At 39.4% G+C, this 20,777-nt stretch overlaps 1 protein-coding gene across 2 annotated transcripts in view; it reads left to right on the top strand.

Annotated features, from left to right (window-relative positions):
• LOC146965068 (glypican-6-like) overlaps nucleotides 1-20,777 on the top strand; it is an 87,742-nt gene that overhangs the window by 39,555 nt on the left and 27,410 nt on the right. The window contains exons 5-7 of one of the 2 annotated variants that reach the window (XM_085765766.1): nucleotides 18,168-18,298; nucleotides 18,969-19,112; nucleotides 20,131-20,160. In XM_085765766.1, coding sequence (XP_085621892.1) covers nucleotides 18,168-18,298; nucleotides 18,969-19,112; nucleotides 20,131-20,160 — 305 coding nt within the window. The remainder of the gene's footprint in view (nucleotides 1-18,167; nucleotides 18,299-18,968; nucleotides 19,113-20,130; nucleotides 20,161-20,777) is intronic. The other variant, XM_085765767.1, reaches the window with a different exon arrangement.

Genomic DNA, 20,777 nt, shown 5'->3' with positions numbered 1-20,777 from the left:
AGGAGCTGTAGCTGTTCAAAGCTTTGTGGCATTTTTATATTTCAAATTGCCTTCTTTTCTCTTCCCGTAAAGGACTGAAATATTTGTGATGACTAATTTTGCACTCTGAGGTGTATTTACAAATGTAACCAGTCAAATGTGTAGCATTTCATTATGGGGCTGTGTTTGAATGATGTCATGTTTCTGCTTTTCAAGCTTTTTATGTGTCATTTAATGGAGTTTAGGGTTAGGGGTTAGTCAGTTTACAAATAAGGTGCACACAAATGACACACGAAAAGCAAAAAAACAAACAAACAAAATTACAAAAACAAGGATAACATGCTAAATGACTTGGAAAAAATTGCCGTTATATTCATCCTCCATTTGGTGGGACCTGGCTGAAATATGATAAGGGGCAGCCAGCTAACTCCACCCATCGTATAAATCCAGAGCTGACCGTTAACATGAGTAATTTCAGGGTCATGAGGTTTGCATTTTCTATTTAAATTTGTATTCTCAACAATGCTGGTGAGATTTCTCCAGATTGTTGCTCTCAAGTCAACACGTCTTCAATCCTTACCACAAGTACCTGTTTACACTGGCAGCTCATTGAGTGCAACATACAGTATGCGACACGTTGCCCTTGTCTTGCCTCAAAGTCTTTCCTATATTCAACTCCCTTTTTAGCTCCCATTGGGCCTGCTTGATGTTCAGCCCTTCTCATAAGTCCCTTGTCGTCATTGGCACTTGTCCATTTTATGCTGGGCATGTAGTGTACATCAGGCTTGTGTAAGCTTGACCTTGATAGAGCTGCGCAAAGTTTTGTGCCAGTCTTTGTTAGAACCACTGGGAGTATATGGACCAGCGAACCAAAACAATGAGCAGCTCAAAGAAGGTGAAAGCTGCAAAGAGCTTCAGGGTGGAGTGTTGATTCTCAGTGGGATCTGCAGCACTACCAACGCTTTTTTTTACACTTTTAGTTTTTTGATTCATTGTTTTCAGCAAAACTATCTTTTTATGGGGCTTTAAAGATACAATTGATTAACGTAGACAATAGTACTAAGAACTTTTATCAGCAGTGGTCTCAACAGAGATGTGTGTATATAAAAAAAGAGCTGCATACTGGAAAATAGGGGGTTTACTGTATTGTACACATACGAAATCCTTCTGTGAGTGGTTTGTTAATAATTTAATGGTGAGGGGTAGTGTTGCTTATTTAGCAAAACAATAGAAAACAACCAGTTACGGGATATAAGGATACATGCTGTTGAACCAAAGCATTATTCATGGTGGCCTGAACGGCTCTATGTGTTCAACAGGAGCAGGGCAGAGCAGCTGCAGTGCGGCAGGAGAAACGACAAGACTGACAGATGCGGGCTTGTGTCATGTCAGGGGAACTTTTCCCTAAAAGCCAGAGTGTAGTGCAGTGTAAACCCACATTACTGAACTCAACAAACCCTTACAATCTGAAAGACCTCATATGCAAATTCCAGTATGCTCTCTTGTATTTATTTATTTTATTTTTTAAAACTCTTTTGTATACTCTGGGGTCAGTCGATCTGTCTTCCAGTGCATCATGGTATTCTCAGACAAAGTAAAGCACCACACACAAGTGGAAATAAAAGCAAAACACTATCTCTGAGCTGAACACAGCAAAAGCATTGACTGCTGCAGATCCCAAGGGACGCACAAGACATCTGTGGTCCGGATGGACATCTGATAGCATTTAAGCATGCTCTGGAAGTTTGGTAAATGTACTTTGTGGTTAGACATCCCTGCAGTTTAAACCTAACTGACACTACGCACAAAGGAAGGACCAGCTGCTTGATTCAGGTTTAGCTTTACAGCCAACTCTATATCCCTCAACGTTTTATGAAATAATAACTTTGATTTATGAGGAGGATGTAAGTGACAAATTAAGTCATTTGTACAACCTCATCACAAAACATTACATTCGTATTATTCCTCGAGTCGCTTCATCTTTCCTGACACCAAAGGGCACGTTGGAAATTTGTGTTGTTATTTGTCGCCTCACAGTATGGGATGCCTGATAGTTGTTTATTATATTAATTATGTTAAGTCAAACTAATTCAGCCAGAAAATGATAAAACTGCATGTTAGTTACAGTCCTGCCTCTGATGAAAGTTAAAGGGCCCATATTATGAAAAATCCACTTTATACAGGTTTTGTAGCAGTTATATGTGTTCCTGTGGCCTTTCTATGACGCCTGAAGGTGAAAAAAGTATGTCCGCTTCTTTAATTGATTGCTTCACTTTTTTGAGATCATGTGACCAAATGAGTGTGACAGAAATGCTTCTGATCCTGACGTCCAGAGCAGCTAACTCCACCTCGCGATACTTCCTTATACTCCCCCTGGGCCAGTCCCAAAAAAATGTGAGCTCTCGCTGAGATTTTTCCGGAAACAGCGACAGTCAAGCAGCCCATGTGTGATGTCTTCTCCGGTCGCACCTCAGTTTCACTTGTTTTTTATTTATTCACACAGAACTTCCTGATGGCTGTAGGAGTCTCTCCATGTTTCTCCTGCGCCAGTAAAAAGCGAACATTTACGTCTTTTCAGACAAGACGATAGTCTCATAAACTACGCTATTCGATTTTTTTTTAATTGCATTGTTTTTTTTGCCGTTATAAAACACACACACGGTGCTACAGCTGAGCAGCATTGGCAGCTAGATCTTCCAATGTTGAACCATTTTTTATACAAAGTGGCTGAAGAGAGAGGAACATCAGAGGCTCCTCTGAGCAGGTGAACCGGCTGGAGACCGCAGCAACGTACAGTACTTTTTTTTGTGCGGTGCGCGATGCGAGGTCGACTTAAAACCAAGAAAAAAAACCTATGCAGTTGTGCTATTGCTGTAGCCTCTGATGTTTCTAAAACCCACTAATGTTCAAAATTGGTTGCTAAGAAACACCTGTCAGCACGTACATTGAGCAGTCAACAAAGTAAGGACTGTAACCAAGCTGTAACAGCATGTCTGTTAATTACATTTTCAACAGGCTGAGCAGCATATTAATCTTACCAGTCTGCAAGTTTGTCTGTATATATTGCAATATTAATTTCCATCCATCTGTTTTCAAAGCCACTTGTCCTATGCAAGCATGAGTCCCCATTTCTTTCTTTGGACTGCATGAGAAAACCCACGCAGCAAACTGAAACACTGTCTGTCTCTGCTAATGCATTACAATACATTGTATTGTCTGCTTGCTGATTTAGCCCAGCCCCTTGTCTTTCAGTCAACATGTCCCTCATTAACACAGAATCAAATTTTGGACATGACTTCACTTAAATTTAATAATTTAACATTTCTGCCATTAATCCTGGAGCAATGTTCATTCTGTCTTTATCAGAATTCTTGTCAATAGGATTATTGTTCTTGGGTGTAGATTAAATGCCAGTTCTATATCTTTTGGCGCTGACATTTCATGCTCATTATAGGATGAAAGATTTTCAATTAGCTTAAGGTCTAACCACGAATAGGTATTGACTTTGCTCTTTGTGTTAAATTGTCAGCGACTGCTCTTTTATGTTACGGACAGACAGACAGATTAGCGTAATGTGGAATGTCATATGCATGAGCAGTATAATATAATATAAATCATACGGTATAAATTGATTGTTCTATCTCCGATGTGGTAGGCAGTCATCTTGCCTTTATTCGCATATAACGGTCAAATAAACCGCTTCATACCAGCCCTCTGAGAAGGATAAGATTTGCCCTGAGACACACTGGGGGAAAAAAGAGTCCCTCAGAGCCGACACAGACTCGGGGCTAAGATATTCATCTTGATTCCTGTGGCATCCATTCAGACCAGCATCATATACCTGCTCCACTGACCAGAGGAGACAAGATATTGGGGAGGGGGAAAACTAATCCAACCAAAGAGCAAGAAATCCTTTAAACCTGGAAGCTGTGCCCCCGATAGCAATGATTTTTCCCTACAACACCTTCTCTCTGCACGGCTCCACTTGGAGGAAATAACACCCTCTGATTAAATAGATTCCAACTTGTGACAGAACTTGAACTAAAAAAAAAGAAAAATCACGCACCAGTTCACTTTAACCAAGTCCTCACCTTCATTTATCCATTATATAAGTGTGAAACGAAAAGGGACTGTCAGACTGCTGTGGCAGTGCCAGAGGCAAACTGAAACAGATGTGTGTATACTGTATGAAGAGCAGCTGTACTGCTATATATTCCCCAGAAATGTGAAACATTTCAAAATGTCTCTGGATTTATTTGCCAGTTGTCTATTTTCTGTTCTGAACTTCCACAGTAGAAAAATAATAATGGTTTAAGAATCTCATTTTTTCTTGGTTGTTTTTTTCTGTTGTTCCACTTTCTCAGCAATTAATTATTTGTTGTCGAAGCCAGTGTACAATAAATGATGGAAAAACTGCCATCCTTAATCGCATCACTCCTCTGCATTTATATTCATATGGTATGCATATGCATCTCACAGAGGAGATCATGTAAGTTTGCCTTACCAACAACCTCAGATCAAAAGGCATTGTCCGCATTCTAGACAAGCAAATATACTATGACCATTATTTGGGAAGGTTCTGTTCATAGTAATAGCTTTAGTGTTACAAGTTGTTTTAGTACAAATATGTTCATGTAGCTGCTATAATGAGCATAACATGAACATCAGCTATAATCTGTATTTCTTCCGTAATGTTAGACTGAAACAAATCCAAAATAAATCATACACTAGATTAAATGGGCTCTGTTGAATAGCCAGTCTCTAATCCATTCTCTCCCACTGGAGAACAAATCCTTACTGACCTCTCCCTGTTCTGCTCCAAATCACAAGACTTGCCCAGCGCATTAATGCTGGAAACAGATTCTAACTATATAAATGGGACCACTTTATAATAGGTACACACTATTAAGCATTAGTTGAGCATTAAATACTGAATTCATCATTTATAACACATGAATACTCATTAGTATGTAGTTTATTAAAGCCCCTGTATGGAGCTTTTAACTAGATACGCAAAAGTCTCTGGTTTCTGCTGATGTGTCTCTGTTACCTACAACAGCAAATGAGCCCATCAATGTGAAGATACGCTATTTCTAAGTAGTCTAATTCTATACCTCTGGAAGGCATGGTCGGGTCGGACTACTGACGGAATGATACGAACAGATACATTACGCTGCTAAAAAAAAAAAAAAAAAAAAAGCAAGTCCCGTCTTCTTTCCGACGTTTCCAAAACAAATCTACACGCGCCGGCCTGACAAACGTCTTCATGACAGTGGGAAATGCAGTCTTCATTCTGCCGCTTTCGTCCACAGGGGCCGCCAAAATCAACACTAAATGAAAAGTCTGTACAGGGGCTTTTACACAGTTAATACTCATCATTGATAAGGACCAACTGTATTTATAAACTACATACTAATGAGTATTCATGCATTATAAATGAAGAATTCAGTATTAATTAATGCTTAACTAATTCTTAATAGTGTGTACTTATGAATATGTATAATATGGATCTTGAAGGCAATTTGGTACAATAAGAATTGCATTTTGATTTTTTTTTTTCCTACACTGCACATCCTTTAAAAAACGCATTATAAAATGCCATGTGCAATTTGATCACTTTAAGAGCGGGATTTCTGCTGATGAACAGCTGTCAGTTTGTTCACTGCACCTGAGAACTCCACACTGAACACAATCAAGGACCCACACGTCAAATCCTCTGGGATATATGGAGCATTACGCTCTCCGCATAAATCACCGGGTATCTGTTTAAAGATGATCACTCTGACAGTGTTTACTTGTCTTCGCGTTGTTTAAAAACAACTCCTCTGGTTGGTTGTTCTTTTTGTTGAGGAATGTTCTGAAGCAGGCTGTTTTTAACCATTTTTGATGTTATTTATCAAGCTGTCTGCATAAATTGATGTCTTCCTCCTCTCAGGTCATTTGAATATCAGTCACATGCTGTGGTGATGAATATTGTCCTCTGCAGTTTGCACCCCATATCTCATTATCATTATTTCTTTGTGTTGACATGTTGACACCTGTGATGGAACTTCTTCCTCCTGCACTTCCACTGTATTCACACTGAGACTTTGCCACTTGCGTAAAGTACCGGTAGTTTTTAAAAGTGAACTCGTTGAGTGTGCCGCAGTTTTCTTGCAATCTTGTTGGGTTGGTGTTTACAGGCTGTTACTGTTCTCTCTGGAGAGATGTGCCACCGCACTGGAAGTGATCTGCATCGATTCTATCTGCTCATTTCTTTTTAATTAGGTGATTTGTTTCACTTGGTAATTGGAGCCAGCCACAACCTCACTGTTTATGAAAATTCAAGCCAGCAACATATCATTTCCTTTGTGAAAAATCCCTCATGAATAAAATATTGACTGGAGATTTTTTTTCCCTCACATGGTGTGAGTGGACAAGCCATGGCTGAAAGTCAGACCACACAAAGACCAAAATACATTCTGCTAATACAGATGCTTTGAGTTTTGAATTTTGTGTTTTTCAGCATGGATTCATACATTAGCTTAGCTCACTCACATTTTATGTTTTATCATAATTAAAGCCATGTAAAATTCCTTTTATACCCCGACAGGGTGATGTAGGTTAACATGCGCTCAGCAGCCTGTCTGAATGGGCCAGAACAAATCATCCAGCCTCATCAAGAAGAGAGTCAAATGTCATTCAGAAAATACTTCAGTCGAGAGGCGTTTCTATTAAGGATACAGTAGGAGTTTAAGTCAGTGTTATTAATGTTTAAAATAGATTTAATCGACTCTGCAGCTGATCTGACAAAGGAAGAGAGAGACAGAGAGCACATGAGTGGGCGAGTGAAGGAGAGCGAGTGTATCGGAAGAGAACCAGCGTATCTCTATTTGGCACTTATGTAATGTAATTGCGTATGGAACTGCAGTTGCAGACTTCAGTCGCTGTGAAAGGTGAGAGCTGCAGATTAACCTGTGACAGCAGTCGCCTATGAGGTAATCAGTTCTGGAGGAAGTAGTCTGATCCTTTACTTAAGTAAAATCGGCTATAAGTGAAAGTCCTGTATATTATAGGATTAGATAATTACGTATTACAAATATCCCAACTGGAAGTAGCACTTTAAGTTTCCAGTAAATTTATCATTTCAAGTCCAGTTTGAGAAGTTTAATATTTAACAAAACTTTATCCTTCATATTTCATTCTGTATTCTGTAAATTTTTAGCTAGAGAGAGAGAAAATATGAAAATGAAAATATTTCCTCTCTGTAGCAGAGAGAAAATATGAAATGTGAAATGATAATAATACCATTCTAAACAAAGGTGCAAAGTGCTTCACAGAAAAATCAAAACAGATAAAAGAGCAGGACAAAGAGTCTGAGCTAAATAAAAAAAAAGGCTATCATCTATTAGGCTACGTGGTATGAAATATAGTCTTGTTGTGCACAGTACACTGGTGTCAATGGGTTATAGTAAAACATAATAGACAATGACAAACAAGGACAGTTATGTATTATAGTTTACAGCATTTGTGCAGATTCTGAAAACATGAGCTTTTCTTGAACCTATACTGCACTGTTGATTAATGTCTTTGGTTGTCATGGAGAGTCTGGTGTAAATGACTTTTGTCTGGCATACTGTCTACACTTTTCTTGATGAACCTTAAAGCGTTGATGGTTTACCATAATGACCTCTAAGAAAAAGGAGGGTGTTAAAGCTGATTTTCTTTTTTCAATAATGAATTAGCCTACATTGTAAAATCAGAGCAGTGGATTGAAAATTGAATTAAAACTTAAATTCTCACGTGTACCCACAAGTCTTTATGTTAAAGAGGAACTAAGCAGGATTTTTCCCATGGCTGTGCTACATTATAACCTTAATTAAAAAGCTCCGGAGTAATTGTGATAGTTAACTATGACTTGTGACTTGTTACGAGTGAGAATGGAGGCTCTCCATCATCCACCTGCCATCTCATGGCTGAAAACCAACCTTAAAGGGAGGTAGACACACGCACATCCATGTTACCAGGTGCTGAGTCCAAATCATGATCAAGAAGAGAGAAAAAGACTTGCAACACTGTAACTGCTCCCAATAAATGTATTTAATTTATTATTTATTGAATCATAATAAAGCGGACAACGCCGTCCCGGTGTCCCAGCTCTTGTCTCTGCGGCACCGCGACACCGCGACACAAACATGCCCTGTAACCCCTAATCTTTTGTTTATGACAGTTAAGACTACACAGATATACACATCGTAACATCATATATGTTGTCCACCGCTCCATTAATTGATTTTTCACTGGCTTTGTTAAAAACAAATGCACATGGCCGAGATGAGGGTTAGAAAAACAGCAGAAAAGCGACCAGACTTGCATACTGTAGTCTTTAAGTGAGCATGTCAACTTCACAGACATCTATATAAGGCATACATTTCTATTGAATAAGACTTTTCAAGTGATCAGCCATCACTGTCTTCACATTAAATGGTGCCCAATTTATAACGTAATGTCAAAAGAAAATCAGCAACTCAGTGGCGTCTTCTGTTCTGTTCGTGTTTTTCCATGCTGTGAGAGGTCTTACTTTCTATCCAGAGGATGATTTAGAACAGCGATGGTTAGAACAGTGCTGCCTAAAAGCCATTTTATCCCCACCTCTGGAGCTAAATGGATTTCTAATGGTTGTTTGCACTGTCTAATCTCTGTGGCCTGTTTCACCACCCATGGGCAAAAGGTTAAGTAAATTCGAAGCAGCACTGTAAAAGAAAAAAATATCCCCTTTTTTAGCACTCAACATATTGTTTGTCAGTATTGCATAAAAAGTCAGACTGTTTATGAAAGTAAATTGTTGTTAAACGTCCTAATTTCTTTGAACTTGTGCAAAACTCATCCACACTATTTCAAAGTTTAAAGTTAGCTGTTGTCGCATACTGTATCTAAGGAAAGAAACTTCACCAGAAAGATTTACAACGTTGCACTTCGTAGCAAACAGTAAACCACTCAATCATGTGTCCTTTTGAAAAAAAGCAGTGACGGTGGACTGATGATTTGATAAGTTTTCGTCTTCAGCATGATGACATTTACTGTCACCAACAACCTCTACAGATTTTATTATAGTTGGACAGATCGCTGTACCATTGGTAGTGTTTTGTGAGCGACGTTGAGATTTTAATTTACATCTCCGCAGGGAATTACAGATTTCCCAAATTGAGTGATTATTATTTTATGTTCTGAATGTTTTTTGTGTTCAACACTCTGACTTGTTCAGACTTGTTGAAGATCTTCATACTGACCATTGTAATTTTTTTTTTTTTTTTTCAGATTTTGTGTCTCCTTATAATATATAAACATATTCAGTGAATGCGAACATTTTCAGTGAGTGTCGAACTGAACTAAACAAATCAGTTTACCAATGATGAACGTGAGCAGCATTCATACTGGTGAAATTGAGCTCCTCTCACGTTTCATGACAGTTTTGTGGCATGCCACATGACAACTTGATAGGCACGGCCCAGCATCAACAGTATGCTGCTGCAGTATCGACAGTACAGACACATCCACCACCGCTGACGACAGATTGTTTGAGCGTTTAAAGCGGTTTTATGAACAAACAAGTGAAGACAGGCAGAAAAAAACATGTTTTTATGCAAATTGTGCCCACCAGGTATTTCCATATACAAAATACCTCAGCTTCACCTCATTTTGTTTTTCACTTTAAGCAAAATATATTCTCAACCTCAACATTGCTCTTCAGTTTAGGGGTGGTGATGATTTGGGGTCGGTGATGGATAGTAAAATCAGGCTCTATTGAAAAAGAATAGCAGCCTATTTATTATTAAAAAAAATAAATAAATAAACAGAAAACGCAAATGTCAACCTTTTCAGTTTTAGAGCTGTGAACTTAGTTCAAATTAAAAAAAAAAAAAAAAAAACTAAACTATGAACTGAAACTGAACCATGAACATGAACTAGTTCATTTTCATCTGTGTAAACTGAACTTTGAACCAACTAGTGAACAATGCAACACTGCTTCTGCCTCATTTCTCAGTGAAAAAGCACACAAAGATGCTTTTGTACAATATAACCAAACTATTGGCAACTTTTCACATCAAGGTCACTGAATTATTAAGATGATTCAGCTTCTGCAGTGAAGACTGCGCCTTAAACCATTTTAACAAAATCAACATTTGAGTGTTGTTTTTGTCTTGCTCTGTTTGATCTGACTCTTGGAATAAGGAAAATGTGTTTCTCTCAATAGTGTTAAAATGTGTTGTCATTGACAAAAACAAAACAATTTACCTTGAAATAAGTTTCAAACGGTGGTTGAGGTTTACTGATCTTGCATAAGATTATATTGAATAATGAAAATAATGTTTTATTGGCTTTTTCCTCAGTACATTTGAAATGTAGAAGTGCAAGTCATTTTCCCATATATTGCCGACATTGTTGAAAAAGTGGATACACCAGTGGCCATGAGTGCATTTATCACATTGTCGACACATTGCTATCTTGAGGCAGCAGAAAGCAAGCGAACAATTGACCAATGAAAAAGACTTTTGAGGTCAATGGCACAATATTTCAGTGTTTTTAAGGCTCATTCAAGATGCAAATACGCTCTGCACATGCTTTGTTGTTATCACCTGCGGACTAAATTTTTCCTACCACCATTTCATATTTTACCAGAAACTGCTCATAGTATAACATAAAAGATTACCAATTCTGTGATTACTGCTGTTGCTTCACTATTTATGTACGGTGCACTGATTTGTTCGGCCCTTTCTTGCCACCCTTAGTGCACAGAGTTCACTGGCCAGTCCTCATACGTAATGAACTCACCACAAATAGAACCTTATAGGAAACATAGGAATGCACCAAGGTGCAAACAAGTCCATTTTGAACCATGTGCCTGGAGCAGCAACAGTTTTTTTCATCCATTGAAATAACAAAAGTGGATATGGACCCGCCCTAAGTGCACTAGAATCGTACACTTAACACCATGCACTTTGGGTTGTTAAAATAGAGCCATGAGTCACTGATGCTCCCATCTGAGAGAAAACAAATAACTTGAGACCTGCGGGGCTGAGGAACTATATACTTTCCAACAGAAGTTATTACAGGCACATTATAGACCCTGCCTGTATTAGCCAGTTACATCATCTGTCCTAAGAAGTCAAACGAACATTGTGGAATACACTGTGCTCACTGACAAGGCAGCAGCGGGTGAACATTGTGCCCTCACTCTGTTTAATGTGCGAGAGCATCTGTAGCGACAACATTAATTTCCATTTTGTTTTAGACTTTCTTTGCTTGCCTAATCACTCACAGTTACATGAAGATGTGGTTGAGCAGATCTAATTACAGATTCTCTTCCCACCTGTGCAATTACGAATTTGTAGAAAGAGAGAAATTTCTGTGAAGGGAGAGAAAGAGAGAAATGTTTCTCTGTGGTGTGTTTGTGAGCAAGACCTATCATTGTCTTTGCTCGGAGCTGTTCGGCTCTTGAGCCCGTTCACGTCACATCTGAGCGCTGCGGTGGTGATATGCTTCATAACATGTGGCTTTTCAGAAGTGCAAACAAGGACGCCGACTGCAGTGGGTGGGTGGTGGTGATGAGGGGTGGTGGTTTGTGTCTTCAAATTCCATGACATCCCCAACTCCATTAGTAACACGATCTGCTCATGAATGGCTCATTATTGGATTATGCTGCTTAGTTTCATTAGCAGTGCAGCGCAGTATCAGTGTTGCTCCAGTTCGGCTCCTGCATTATGCTTACTGTTTAGTGTGCTGTTTTCTCCTCCATTACAACTTTGTACATGAATAATGGGAAAAGAATGATGTTGTTTCATGCTTTCATTTTTGAATAAGAACAGAAGCCTTACAGCCATGTTTTGGTCCAATCCATAGATGTGGAGATATTTAACAAGATATGTAAAACACATAAAATATTGACAGAAAATGGTCACTTGATAAATGGGGAAATGGAAAAAGGAAAAAATAATTCATCCTCTAAAAATCTTGAATATGAGATATGAATGTCTGATGTGAAGATCTGTTTAATTAGTGGCAAAACTGCCACACTAGGAGATAAAGGAAAAGTCAATTTACCATGTTTCCATCCACTTGATGATCGAATTATCTGAAGACTGGAAAAAAATATAAATGTGAATAATGCTGGTTCAAGTGCGTTTCCATCTAAGACCTTTAAAATCGGATAAAAAGCCAATAATGACATGTGCTGTTTTGCGATCATATTGGTGTATCGAAACATTTTCTTGCAGTTTAAGGTGTTTCCATTCATTTTTGTACTAAATCGTAAAATAGAAGGACATCCATCCTTCACCTTTAACCGATTATCCGAGGTCGGGCTGCGCACAGGCCAAGCTGCTGGAGTCGTTGCCTGGAAACCACTGAGCCATACGCATGCCAGCCAAGTTAAATTGGTAAATAGGCTGTTGCACAAGTTATAGGCTATAGGCTGGTGCTTATAATGCCACATGCCTGTCATCAGAAGACAGTGGCGTGTAAGCACCTTTTGATGCAGATGCACTGCATGTTAAATAGCCTACTACAGACACCGGAGGAGACTGCCACCAGTGGTTTGTGAACGGCAGCAGTTCTGTGAGATTGTGACACTTCACATGAAGCCAGTCTATCGCCTGAACACCTGCATCTTTCTTTGTTTACTCCCACCGTGTTGTTGAACAGCCGGGAATACGTAGCGGAATTGACATAAAACGTGATCACAACTCACATTTATCTGGCAAAGAACTGTTTCCATCCGCCTTTGTCGCATTAACTTTGTATCGATTAAGAGAAAATCCGATGATAGATAGATTTATACTTTAATGTCCCCCTGGGTGGAAATTCGGCCTGGAGTCAATGCCGCCAGACCCATCAACCACATACACATATACACATAAAACCACCATAGAGAGCACACAATAAGAATTATAAAAAACACATTAAGATCCTAAAAAATTTAGTGCTATTTTAAGCTCCTATTCAGAACACCAACTGATAGAGGCACAAAGGAGTTCTTGTGTCGGTTTAATATCGACCGCTGGGCTCTGTATCGCCTGCCGGATGGTAACACCTCATACTCTGAGTGTAGAATATTGGATGGGTCCTCCAGGATTCTCTTCACCTGTTATAGTACACACCTTTCGAACAGAGATACCGACCGTATTGACTTTTTATCGATATTCATGACATTTAATCGAATGTTACTGTTTCCATAAGGCAATTTTAATTTGATATTACTTAATAGGAATAAAAACGTGTGGATGGAAAAACATGGTTATAGTTATTTAGATTCATCATCTAGGTACAATGAATGCTTACAAAATATAACAGCCATCCATCAAATAGATTTTTAGATATTTCACTGTGGAATCAATTGGGCAACATACAGATTTCCATCCAATGGTGAGACTATACAGTCCTTCTGAAAGCAGGTTTTTCAACAGTCAAGTACATGTTGCAGGAGAGCCCTTGTTGTGTGTCGTTATAGACAACGTGCCCTTTGCCATCCTTGTATCAGCAGAGGTTACTTTTGATATCCAGTATTTTACTTCTCTACTGTCCCTAAAAGTCAGTGAAGGTTGACAAAGATGATCACCACATTCACCAGCTCCTCTGTGGTAGCCTTGCAGAAAAATAAAAGACACATGCAGTATAATGTAAAAAAAAAAAAAAAAAGTCTGTGTCTGTGTACATACAGTATATTTAAGGACTTTTTTCTTTCTGACCGCTGCAAAGTGTGACCACCAAATGACAACACACATTTTTTCCCTTTCCATTTTCACACCATTTCATATAGCACCATTAGTTGGTTGACTGACCCACAGATGAGCTATGCTTTACAGAATCCAAATTACACTAGAGCCATTTTTCATCCTGTGGAGTTCTTCACAGGCAAAGAGCCATAGATGGGCTTGTTCACTTTCCTTATTTGTCCTTGTCTGCTGGAGGCTTGCCGCTGGCTGACATAGCCTGAATTTAAGTGGACATCAATCTCGATAAAGAGGCAGAGCCCAGAGCAATATTACCTCCACAGATTTTTTTTTTCTTTTTTTTTTTTTAGCGTTTAGCAAGACAGCACAAATAAGCATGTTTCACACAACAAACTGAAATATTAACCTCCAATGTGAAACAAAATAGTTGGTTCACGATGTGGCTGTGTAGCATGAGTGTCTTTTAGTTTAACATCTCTGTATCCAGTAAGGCACAATCGCAGTTGTTTTTTAGAAACCTCAGCTAAGAATAGGACAAGATGCGTGTATTTGCATGGCTGTGTCGTGATGATAACAAGATTTCCTCAGGCTGGCCACAGGCCTATCTCAGCACTGCAAAAGTGATGCAGGGAAAATTTGGCTCAGAGTGGCAGCCAGGCCACTGCGGACTGGACTTCATGCACTCTTCATAAATGAGAGTCATTAATTCTCCATGTAGGTAGAATTTTTCAAATGCAGCACAGCAGCCCACTCTTCCTCTGGGAAAAAGCCATAGCCTGGCCCGACTCAACCCAATCATCACCACTTCTCATTCCCCCGCTCTCGTCTTTCTCTCTTCTGTCTCCTCTTTTGTCTCTGCCTGCTCTCCCACAGTTAGGTATGAAGAAGACAAAGTTCCCAGCTCCCTCTGTTTGTCAAGCCCATCTGATAAGTTGCAGATAAGTCGCCATTGTTGGGGAAGATTGCCATCGCTTCTGATGCTGGAGGCTCTCTTCTTTTCTCTTATTATGAAATATGAGTTGTTCCCACTTGGCTCCCTTGACCTAAATATTCAGTATTTGCACTTGACAGTTTTTAAGCTTTTGCTTGAATTTTGATTTTTTTTTTTTTTTTTATGTGTGTTTGTCATAAAATAAGCAGACGTACCTGAGGCAGCTGAATGAATTTACATCATAATCAGATTAAACAGCACGCAACGCAGTTAAATTATTTTCAAGAACTACAAAACTGAAAGAAAAGATCCAGCCTTAATTGAAGTTTGGTGTCAAGAAACCTGACAAGTGATCTGCACCGATGTTAACAGACAAACTTAATTTTTTATTTGATTTCTCTGCTGATGCGGGTGTCATCTACTCTTCCATCACAGAGATGCAATTGGAGTGCTACTGTAGAAAAGCCATTTGGCACTGAGATACAGTAGACTGTATATTAAAATCTCAGCCAGCATCACAGGCTATTTGCAATCCACAGTGTAAACAAACACAAGAGCTCTTCAAAGGCTCAGACTTTGACATAATTGGAAAGGAAATGGAGCCAGAGCTGAGCTAATGTTTCCCGGCTCTTTTCCTCTGCCATCACTGATCTGAGGTCCCAGTAGAATGAAAAGCTGGACAGGTCTGCTATCAAAGAACTGCACTGTTATTTATTTGGTTTTTTCACACATACAGTACTTGTCTCCTATTTCCTCTGTAAATCTTTGGCCACCCGAGTGTCAGATTGCTTCTCATGACGACTCCTTCTTCGCGTGTATGTTATTTACACCGTTTCAGTCACTGTCCTTCATTCTCCTCTCTGTCTTCACAAATTATACCATTGTCTTTGCGACGGGTGGGGTCATGGGAGCGGCAAGCCAAATTCAATATTGTTTCAAAGAGCAACAAGCTATCGCTACATTTCACTGCAGATTGCTTGAACAGTTAAAGGCACGAGCATATGAGTTGTCATTGTTTCTGTAGTCTCTAAATGACAGGATGACCTTATTTAGTAAAGGGGTAATTGCAGAGTGAGTATGACAGCCTGCTGCTGAGGTCGGATCCTGGGAGGTCTGTGGATGGAGAAAACTCTCCTGACAGACTGTCTAAGTACCATCTCCAGGTCTGGAAGTTGAACAGTTATGAGTTAGTGGTTTGTTGATGTCCACCCCCACCCCCCACCCCACCCACCCCAATTCAAATGCAGGACTGATTACAAAGGCTTTGGCATGCAGACATGTTATATACAGTAGACCCTGTGGGGTTCGGAGCTCTTTAGCTCTGTTTCATGGCACTAATTAACCCACTCAGTGTAGCCTCTAAATGTTTGCCCGATTAAAATCTGCACCGTCACAATTGTAAATACATATTAATTGGGTAATTTGAATGCAATGCAACTTTTTTTTTTTTTTTTAACAATCTGAGGTGTTAATTGAAAGTGATGAAAACAAATCCACTCTGTGGATATGATAATAGAAAGTGTCTTGTGTTCAACAAGGCTTTCTGGCTTGTGTCCACACAGTGATATTAATGAGCCATTGACCTTTTAGTATTCATTGCCCACAGCCAAGCGAATGTAAATAAGTGCTTGGCTTTCAAAAGTTCTATTGAATCTGTGACTCATCAGCGCTATTTGTTGCGTGCAGCTAGCGTTAAAAAAAAAAAAAATCCTTGACTTGATTAAATTGATCTACATAAAAATTTAATTTGCCCCAAGAAAGATCCATGCTTCATAAGTTTGTGTTGCTGGACTGATGATGCAAAGGCGGCGGTAATTGACAAAACTGTCAAGTAATCAGAAGCCAAGACACAATAGTTTGTTGTTTAAATGACCTCCAGTGAAAGGTTGCATAAAAATGATAAGTATTTTTATTATGGTTTGTATTAATTGAGTAATTGTTTGTCCTTTTTGATTATCAGAACATTGTGATGTCTTCAGGGTTCTTTATGTTATCCAACCAAGAGTGCAAAGCAGGGGTGGAGCCAGACTTGGTAAACATTCAACACTTAGCCCACACAAAAATGAAACCATCACATATTTTGCATAACGCCCAAAGGCTGAGCAAGTTCAATCAAGGGGGACTTAATTTGTGTTAACAAATTAGGTTTATTGGAAAACAAAAGAGGAAAATGGAGGATGTGAGAGTCTTTGCAGATTAGACTTCACTGTGATGCCACAATGTGTGATGTGATATGTGAAATGGGGATGTGGCTGTGCAACATATCGGTGAGTGGTGTACAGGTGTTGGTAGGGTGGCAGTCAGACAGATCTGATTGGTCGCTGGCCAATTCTATTAGACAGACTGAGAGGAAATGACACCAAATTGAAGTTATATAATAAACTTTGTAAAAGTTTGAGGATTTTAACCTTTTCCCCTAATACAAACAAATAGAATTCTGTAATACGCTATAGAAACACTTTTTTGTGCAATCAACAACATTTTTCTCTTCGTCTTTTGTTCTCACTTTCTATGCAAGCTGACAGAGCCTGACACACTGTAACTTGAGAAAACAGTAAGAAATGCAACAAGACAAGGTCAAAACCTATGGCCACACACTTACTGTTTCCTTTTTCCTACTCGTTTTGATACACAATATTTTATGCAGTTGAATCCCCAATAAAGCTGTTGCTTGTTTTCGCTTCTGTTTCTGTTGTCAGAAATGGTGACTGAAACGTGTCCCATTAAGTCTACATGTTAACTTCCATAGCCATTTCCCAGCTGTTGCTCTGCTAAAATCCTGATCTTATAACATCTGACAAAATCTCTAACACACAGTTGTCAACACCACTTGTTCACACCAAATCATCTCTAAAGAGCAACAACCACATGGGAAGCACTTGGGCTTCCAACCAGCAGTGTAACCACTTCGACAACTTATGCATAGCATTTTGGAAGGCCTTCAAATCCAGAAATACCAACATACTGTATAGAGATAGAGATATAGACATAGACATCGCAAATGTACAAAAAATAATTTAGCTGTGACACATTTCAGTGAGTGAATGGGTGAATGAATGAATAAATAACATAGGCATAAGCGCAATCTTGTTTTGCTTGTTTTTCTGACTGTGTGTTCCACTTTCCAAGTGAATATCGAAATGTGTAATCAGGATAGTTAATGTGGTTTCCCCATTTACTTGTGTTTTCTTAGGTTGCAGTGCACTGTGTTCTCTCCAGTGTTACTAATATTGGATGCTGCCACATCAGACATGACAGGAATGCATCACTGAGCATTTGAAGGGGACCACATAGTACATCTTACTAAAAATATTGACTGAAAATGGAGATGGTCAGTCGCATTCCAATCCAATTTTCCAAATAGATTAAAATCACTGCGTGGAGTGCTTTAAAAGAACGTTCAAGGTTACTTCTGTATGTGAGTGCTTGACCATTTAGATACCAGGAAAAGCTGTTTCTTCAACTGAATGTGTATCTGTTTGCACCTCCTCCACCCGACATCACCCCACCTTTTTTTTTTTTTTTTTTTCCCACCACTGTTATGACAGATGCCATGCTGCTGGTGGCGCAGAGGCTGGGGGGACCTTTCAACATTGAATCTGTCATGGAGCCTATTGATGTCAAGATTTCAGAGGCCATCATGAATATGCAAGATAACAGTGCCCAGGTCTCCTACAGGGTATGTCAATTAGTTTTATTCCCCAGAGAACTAAAGTAACACCTCAGACAGATTGTTGAAGTCCAACTTCGCACACACCGAAGCGCAAGTGAGTGGGGAGCTGGCTGTAAGTCATACTGCGCTGTGTCTAAGGTGTGTAGTACAACACATTCTAATTATGTCCAAGTTTAGGTCTTGTATTTGAATTATATGTTTTAGTTTGGTCAGAAAATCTTAGTTCAACTAACAGTAGTTAATGTGTTTCCTGTGTTTTACTGCATTTTTTCTTTGCCCACAAAATTGTAGTCAGAAAGAAAAAAAAATGTAGGGTGGTTGTGAAGATTTTTTTCTGCCCACACAGTTTTGAATGCCAGTTTTCATTCAAAGCTAAATGCACTGTTGGCTTTCCCATGCAGCAGATGCAGTTTTGTTTATGGTTTAAGTATATGTGGTGTTTTCCCAAAAGCCTGTAAAAACTTAACTCTATCATCTGAAATAGCATTGGTCACAGCTCCTAGTTGAATCACCTATCAACATGGTTACCTCAACTTGACGTAGAGTAACTGTCACCCCGGTAATTCAGGGCGAATGCTTCACAAGACCTTAACAAAACAGCATGTTTTCCCTATTTTCCGCATCCAAAGTAATTTAAAGCCCTGACAATTGGGTGCCCATGTTTTTGTAATTGCAGGTTTTTCAAGGCTGTGGCCAGCCAAAACCCGCAGGAATGACTAGGTCTGCCCGTGGTGTTTCGGATGTGTTCAACGCCCGCTTCAGGCCGTACAGCCCAGAGGAGCGGCCTACCACTGCAGCTGGCACAAGCCTAGACAGACTGGTAAGGAGACAGAGCCAAATGCTGCTATTTTCAGGCAAGACACTGCTTGAGTGTAAACATCATTTGTCTTTCTGACTTGACACTGTTGATTAAAGCGGGTGATTTGCCATCCTAAGCCCCTGGAGCCGGAAATTAATTCTTTGTACTTGTCCTCCATTCAGGCCCCTTTATTGATTTGTGTTTGTTAACGAATCAACAGTGTTACCCCAAGAGGGCAGTGGAAGGTGCGGTGCACTGCATTCAGCCCCCTTCTCATCTCTGTTTGCTTGGACAACAGAAAAGAAGGGGATGAAAGAAGATAGATGGATAGATTTTGCGAGGCTGACCGTATCAATTGTTTGCTGTAAAGCACACCTTTATTTTCTATCAGATTAGTTGTATGTTTGCTGGATTGGATCGTGATACATGGATTTCCATCTCAAACAACCTTGAAACCTAAAATGCTGCATCAGGCTAAAGGTTAACATGGAGCTGACAGTCCAATTCAGCTGAGAGACAGTTCTCATCACGGATTACCTTTGCAGCCACACTGCCCTTCCTTTCTCCCCTCTAGCCCTTTTCAAAGTGAATCTTTTCAAATTGTGTCTCAGTTATATTGGTATTTAGAGCTAGTCATACCAGAAAACACAGAAACACAAATACTTTTTTTCATTACCGACCCTTGAAATGATTAAATCAGTTTAGTAGTATGGCATTCTCTCCCACAGTGCTTAAAACAGGCTTAATGTCTTACTGCTTTCTGTCAGGTTAATAATAGGTTATTTAGTTAATGAATACATAATTAGCAAAGCAGCATTTTTCCCCCATCTGGTCTTTTGGAATCCCACAACAATAAATGAGTTATTTGTTTTATTCAATACTAATTATGTTTTTGCACAATCTAATTGGTTCTCCACACATTTTGATGCCTTATATACAGCAGTTGCCTTTTAAGCTTTGTGTGTCCATCAATGATTTCTTCCACCTACACTGAATTAATTAAGACTTTCTGTTTCCCTGCTTTTATGCTGCAAACCAGAGGATTGTTTGGAATGCGATGCAACACAGTGTAAGGTTTTAAGATTTTATACTCATTTATACTCATATATTTTTGTGTCCTTGCACTATTGTCTGGTGGTGCTGTTTAATGTATTATGGCTGGAAGTGAAAATGCCCATGTGGATGGAGGATCGTATTCCAAGCATTACAGAGGCTTACAGTAAACAAGCATTGCGACCTGTTAATCCCAGTGGTATGCGTGAGCAAGTGTCAGTTCTAGTCTCATTTTCATCTCACATGGGATTCAGTGTCACATACTATCTGCTCCTTGCCACGAAGGAGCACTTTTCCATTTATTTATCTGCAGGAACTGTTCACTGGTCGATAATGGCCACTGTGGTGTATTATGGCATTGGAGTATCAGTTATTAAATGTGGAATTTTACAGCGGAGGTGCTAACTCCAAAGGGATTGTTGAACACATGCCACAGTGTCGTCGGCGAGTTAGGATTTCTCCCTGGAGATCTAACATAAACCCTCTTCAACCACCATATCTATTCCAGACACAGTCCAGTCCAGGACCCTCAATGCCATAGTTAATAGAGTCAACTCCTCGAGGAAACCAAGCAATCAGCTAGTGACCTGTGCCGTCAGAGGGTAGAACTGTGAAGAGATGGTGGGAAGGGTA

This window comes from Trachurus japonicus, chromosome 21 (assembly GCF_045865225.1).
Source record: "Trachurus japonicus isolate A0001 chromosome 21, Traja_1.0".
Classification (NCBI taxonomy): Eukaryota; Metazoa; Chordata; class Actinopteri; order Carangiformes; family Carangidae; genus Trachurus; species Trachurus japonicus.
This window is presented reverse-complemented; position numbering and strand designations above follow the sequence as displayed.